This window comes from Cardiocondyla obscurior, linkage group LG13 (genome assembly GCF_019399895.1).
Source record: "Cardiocondyla obscurior isolate alpha-2009 linkage group LG13, Cobs3.1, whole genome shotgun sequence".
Taxonomy (NCBI): domain Eukaryota; kingdom Metazoa; phylum Arthropoda; class Insecta; order Hymenoptera; family Formicidae; genus Cardiocondyla; species Cardiocondyla obscurior.
Window position 1 is genome coordinate 117,633 of NC_091876.1, and position 6,000 is coordinate 123,632.

General features: G+C 30.7%; 1 protein-coding gene and 1 pseudogene across 1 annotated transcript; both read right to left on the minus strand.

Moving 5' to 3' along the window:
• Positions 1–1,973: 1,973 nt before the first annotated feature.
• On the minus strand, positions 1,974–3,755 carry LOC139107512 (uncharacterized). Its single transcript, XM_070665173.1, has 4 exons — positions 3,312–3,755; positions 2,787–3,050; positions 2,543–2,716; positions 1,974–2,448 (listed from the first exon to the last, which is right to left on the minus strand). Exons 1-4 carry the CDS (start codon positions 3,317–3,319, stop codon positions 2,217–2,219), a joined length of 678 nt encoding a protein of 225 aa, XP_070521274.1. The 5' UTR covers positions 3,320–3,755; the 3' UTR covers positions 1,974–2,216.
• Positions 3,756–4,093: 338 nt separating this feature from the next.
• On the minus strand, positions 4,094–5,679 carry LOC139107725 (uncharacterized; annotated as a pseudogene).
• Between the last annotated feature and the right edge of the window lie 321 nt (positions 5,680–6,000).

Sequence of the window (6,000 nt, forward strand, 5' to 3'; positions counted from 1 at the left end):
AACTATTGGGTCGTTTCGCGCTCCGACCAACCCCCGCCGAGTTACAACCCCCTAAAATTCACAAAAATTTTTTTTCGCGAATTTCGTAGTTTTCCAAGGAGTTCTGTTTCCCCCCCGAGGAGTTCTCTCGAAAAGTATTATGTCGTTTTACCCTAATTTTAAAATCGGTTGTTTCGTTCTTTCAAATGGTCATAATTTTGAAGTGATTATTAATGTTATAGTATAATAAGTCTGATAGGGATAATATATTATTTTGTTGGAAAATAAAATTATTTTAATATTTTATTATTTTATAACGTGTTTTCTTAGTAAGTTTTTTTTGTGAGTTTTGAGAGTGGAAAAAATGCTTTTACGCACGCCCAGGAGCCGGATCTCCTGGGGAGTGTAAGGCTCTTCGGCTGTAGAGCCGGAATTTCTTACTGAAAAACCACTCTGTTATTGAACGTCATGGATTTTTGTGATTTTACTTCGTTAAATAATTTTCAGTAAAATGTTTATATTACATTATTGGTATCATGAATACTATGCATATGTGTTTGATTAACTTAATGGAAGCAGGAAATAGTAGGAAAATATATTTAATACTTATATAAAAAATCAAGGTAATGCAGTTAGTTACGTTATTTGGAGGTGTGTTGTTATGCGCTTGGATTATGCTATCATATGTATCCACTAAAGAGTAGTATTTTCTACCCTAACGCGGAACTTATGAAAGTACCCATGCGCATTTTCTTGCCATTTGTTTCTGGATGTTACATCGTTTCTTTTGTGTGTTTTTGAAGTGCAGATAATTTATCCCTTATTTATAATAAAAATTACTGCGTTTAGCGCAGAATGTATTTGGATTGTTACTGCTGCGCATAGCGTAGAATGCATTCAAATTGTTATTATTGTGTATAACGTGGAATGCATTTGGACTGTTACGCCTATTACATAACGTGAAGGAACAGGCAATGAATATAAGAACAAGAAATTCGATTGTTCGAAAATTGCCTCCGCTCCCCCAAGATCCATATTCTTAAAACAGGGAAGGACAAGAAGCAGCTGAGCATGTGGAACAGAACAGTGTGGAAACAAGTTTCGAAGAGTGTTGCGGACGATGGATAAGTATATGTTTAGGTTTAATTTCGTGTAACGTACATTAAAACAATGCGTGTCGATTAGCCGGTAAAGCGACGTCCGCGTAACATCGTCAAGTTAAGAAAGATTTATGTGCATAATCGCGACTACATCACAAACTACATTGGTTAAGGTTTTAAACATATAAGTAAAAATAAAAGCAATATTTAAATTTAGATAATATTTCATTAAATAAATAATTAAAGTAAATAATGAAGAAAAGGAAAAAAAATTAATGCAAAGTTATTGCAACACTATTTTTAGTTATACTATTGAAGTAATAGAACAAGTTGTGCTGGTATTAAACAGAAGGCAGTGAGATCTTTTTTTCTACATAAAGTAATAATTTTATTAATGTTTAGGAGAATACAAAAATAAAAACTTTTTCTTTCGCACTTCTTAACTTACTTAACACCAAATGTAATTGTCTATTACAATAAACTTCTTTAGTCACGCTTCTTTACATAATACCAAATGTAATTGTCTATTACAATAATTAAATTACAATTACATTAAAATAATATAAATATAATAAAAATAAAATAAAAAATAATAGAAATTTAACCAAACAAAATTATAATATAAAAAAAAATGTAGAATATTCTAATAATAGTATTAAAAAATTATTAATGTCGCAACGCAAATAAACTTTAAAGTTTAATGTTTTATCTACAAGGTATATCATTATACAGTGGCTACAAAAACTATTGGCACACCCGGTGTTTTTGGAACATCTCTCAATACAAACATAATTTATTATTTGAATTATTTATTAATTTCTTTTAGTATATAACACATAAAATAAATTAATAAATATAATTCAAATTAATAAATTTTGTTTGAATTGAGAGATGTTCCAAAAACACTGGGTGTGCCAATAGTTTTTGTAGCCACTGTATGTGTAAAAGTGATTAGGAATAGGTGGATCTTGAGGAAATAAATAAGAGTTTTGATGTTTCTTATTTATTTCCTCAAGACCCACTTATTTCTACTCAGTTTTACACATTTGATGATACCTCGTGTAACAAAATAAATAAAAAAAAAAAGAAATTATTAGACATTAAACAAAAAATATAACTATAAAAAAAAAAACATAATTATTTGAAATTATAGAAATAAAAATTTGAAGGGCCCTGTCCTCTTCTTCCACCCCTTCCTCTTCCATAGGCGTTCCAGCCTGTAATGCCCCAATTATTGCCCCAATTATCGCCCCATGCCGCATATCCTCTTCCTCCTCTTCCTCGCCATCCTCCTCTTCCTCCTCTTCCTCGCCATCCTCCTCTTCCTCCTCTTCCTCCTCTTGCTCTTGCAGCTTTCATTTGGTAGTGTCTGTAATAAAGGGAAAAAAAAAGATAAGTATTAATTAAAATAAGGAAATAAAAATTTTTTTTTGATAAATTAATGGAAAAAAAATTATACATACATTTTATTTTTTTGTTCTAATTTTCTTCCTCCTCTTTTTCCTCTCTTTCTTTTATTTTCTTTTTCGCTGCTGGTGGTGCTGGTGACAGTGGTCTCAGTATTTGTTGGAGATTCTGCACCCCTTCCTGAAGAAATCTCCATTTCTACAGACATGGGTTGAACCGAATCCTGTGATCTACAATTTATATTATTATATATATCATATTATATATAAAGACAATACAATTTACTGTTATTAAACGTACCTTTTTCTTTCTTCACTTTTCCTCTCTCTCAAATTCGTGCTTTTTTCCTTTTCTCTTTTTTTGTCTGCTTCTCGGCGATGTTTTTCGTCCCTCTTTCTCTTTCGTATTTCTTCTTCTCTTTTTTTTGCTTTTTCTCTTTCTTTTCTTTCTTTCTCTCTTTCCCAAAGTTCCTTCTCTCTTTCCCTTCTTTCTCTCTCTCTTTCTCTTCTTTCTTTCTCTCTTTCTCTTCGTTCTTCACTCTCTTGTCGGTTTCTTTCCGTTGATCTATAAATGTAAAAATTGTAAAAATTAGTTAGATTGTTAAAACGTTTGTACGCGAAAAACTGTCATTTTTCTTATACCGCGACAAGTATTTCTATACATTAATATTCTGTTGTTTTTCCGTTTGCGTATATATATCAAAACACTCGCGTTTGCTTACGACTCGCGATCATGCACGTAAATAAAATAGATCTTATTCTGATATGTTAAATTGTTTATCGCCTAATCGACACGCAATTAATAAGTAATTAAATCTCAACTTACTCAGCCATCGTTGGTCCGTATGATCCTTACTTTGCAGATACAGTTCGGCAGCACACTGTTTCGACACGACGGGACACGTTTCAGGCACGCTACTTGTTGCTATGAGAATGTGGGCCTGGGGGGAGCGGAAGCGATACCTAACTCAGCACGAGTCGTGCTTCGTCTGTTTAGTCCGTGGCACACGAAGCACTTTCAACACTTTCTGTTCTTTGAAGCCCATCTCACACGAAGCGCTCTCTATACCTCGCACTGAGCGCACGATATTATTGGTCCCGAAAAAGTCTCTAGACCAATCACGTATTGTGTGTCTTATAGTATTATTACAGTTGTGTAAAATTAGTGATCACAAGTATAACACGTGTTTTGTGTACATAATTATATTTTACGCAAATAAAAGGAACGTTGGAAGGAGTTTGTGGAGAATTAAATTCAAAAGTAAGTTTTTCTTTTGGAATAAATATGGTGATAAAGGGTAATAATTTATTCTTGCGGCGTACAGCGTTATGCTGTGACAACATAACCTCTCTTTTGCTTAACCTCTGTTTAAGGCATAATGATTTTTAAGTCTTTGACAACGTAAAAAACACTTATACGAAAACACACTTTCACATAGTTAAAAATAAACTGAAAATAATTTTTAATATTTTTTTCTAAAGATATTTAGAATCGTGATATTACGTATCACGACAAAACGGTCAGCTGTTTTCTAAAAATAAAATAATTCAAATAATTTAATAAACTCGGAAATAAGCTAAAAAAATTAATTTAACAATACAATTATGTGTAAAAACAAAATAATTTATAAAAAAAATAATTTTTTGGTTTTTTTTATTTTCTGTCTTCTTTTCCTGAAAAATAAAAATTATATTAGTACAAAATATATATGCAGTGTAATATATTATTAGAGCCGGTTGTTCCAACTTCCTGGCAGATTTACTTATTAGGTAATCATATGCCTATCTTTATCTGCTTAGGAAAAAAGATGAACATATGATTACCTAATAAATAAATCTGTCAGGAAGTTAGAACAACTGGCCCACAAAGAATCGTAATATTATGTTAACATACGTATAAATTCTCTTTTCTTGTTTACGCACGTTAGCAAACCGGAATCATTCCATCACAATGTGTTCAAAATCTTTTTCTGTACTACAAGGGAATGAATTGTTTTAAAAGCTTCTGGAATAGAAAAGAACATATTTAATTTGCTATAAAAAGTATTAAATTAATTAATGGCTATTTCCATCACACGCACATACACCATATGTATTTAAAATTGACTTACGTTTAATACTTAATATTACACGGCATTTCCAATCTCAAAATTATTTTTGTTCTGTCCATGAACATAAAGAAGCTAACTTGTCGTCAAATGTTGCATTTAGAGCTCTTCTAATGAAGTCTTTTTCGTTTTTCCCATTAATTTGTATTATTTTGCTTACCTATTTGACATAGAAAATATTATTAATTTATTTAATTCATTATTTTATTACTGTATGTATTTATTAGTAACACTAGATTTTGTGATAATTATTGTTAAAGAAATTACTTAAATTTACTTACTGTTTGCATGACAGCTACATTGTCATTTTTTAATACATTTTTAAGATCCAGATAATCTTGAATAGACGTTAGAGGAAAATAATTAACTAGAAAGAGAAGATGTAACCATGAGAGATCATATAGTTAAGATTGTTATTAGCATATTGCATGGTTAGTAACGAGCGTATTAGCTGCAAGGAAAATAACTATATATACTCACTGTGCTCTTCTTTTCGCTGAAGTAAAGAACACTGAACACTAATGTACTGAACCCTATATATTATTTGCAAAAGTTCGTGTTTGCAAACACAAAGAAAAAAAAACTGTGCTGGGATATTAATTCCACGTAATTTTTATTTTATAAAACACATTAATTTTGAAAGGTGTTTGAAATCTTGTAAGGGTATAAAGTGATTTTTATTTGTGTTATTATGACGTGATTTGCAATCTGAACTTAATGATTTGTGTTCTTAGCAAATTATTAAGTAACAACCGCATTTTGTTATGCCAATCAAAGAATTTTTCTTAGTACCTTTGTCTTGCTTTAAAATAATTAAATTTTATACACAATTAATTTATATTTCTTCATAAAATATATTAGCTTTTTTTTTATTATAAAATGAAGTAGTATTATCTTGTACTTGTGGGATTTTTCTACTGTTTATTTCAATTATTTTAAAGCAGAAAAGAAGGTAAGGGATGCATGTAAAAATCATTCTACAATTACATTAACGTAATTGTAAGCCATTATAAACTGTTGTGAAGCATCGTTATAAGTCAACACTTCTGATTGTAAAGTGTTTTGTGGATCATGGTTGAATTTCATCTTTCACAATACACTTTTACAACCAGACGTGTTGGTTTATAACGATTCTTCAATACGATTTAAAACGGCTTACAACTACGTTAACGCAATTCTAAAATGGCCCTTATTTTGATCTGTTTAAACCACTGATCTCTATGGTAACACTGAATTGCGTTATCCGGCATATCGCCTATAAAATTCTTGTGCCCAATTGAACGACGACGCAGCCATGTTGCTTGTAGTAAATTCGTCAAATTTAACGGGAGATTCAAAAGTACCTAATACAATCTAATATATTGAATAATGTATTTAAATGTAAATTTGAGTTGAGGTACGAAAACT

Excerpts from the sequence above, each read along its gene's own strand:
- LOC139107512 (XM_070665173.1), bottom strand. Across the intron at positions 2,717-2,786 it reads AAAAGTGAAGAAAGAAAAAG|ATCACAGGATTCGGTTCAAC; the intron begins GTACGTTTAATA and ends TATAAATTGTAG. Across the intron at positions 2,449-2,542 it reads TTAGAACAAAAAAATAAAAT|ACACTACCAAATGAAAGCTG; the intron begins GTATGTATAATT and ends CCTTTATTACAG.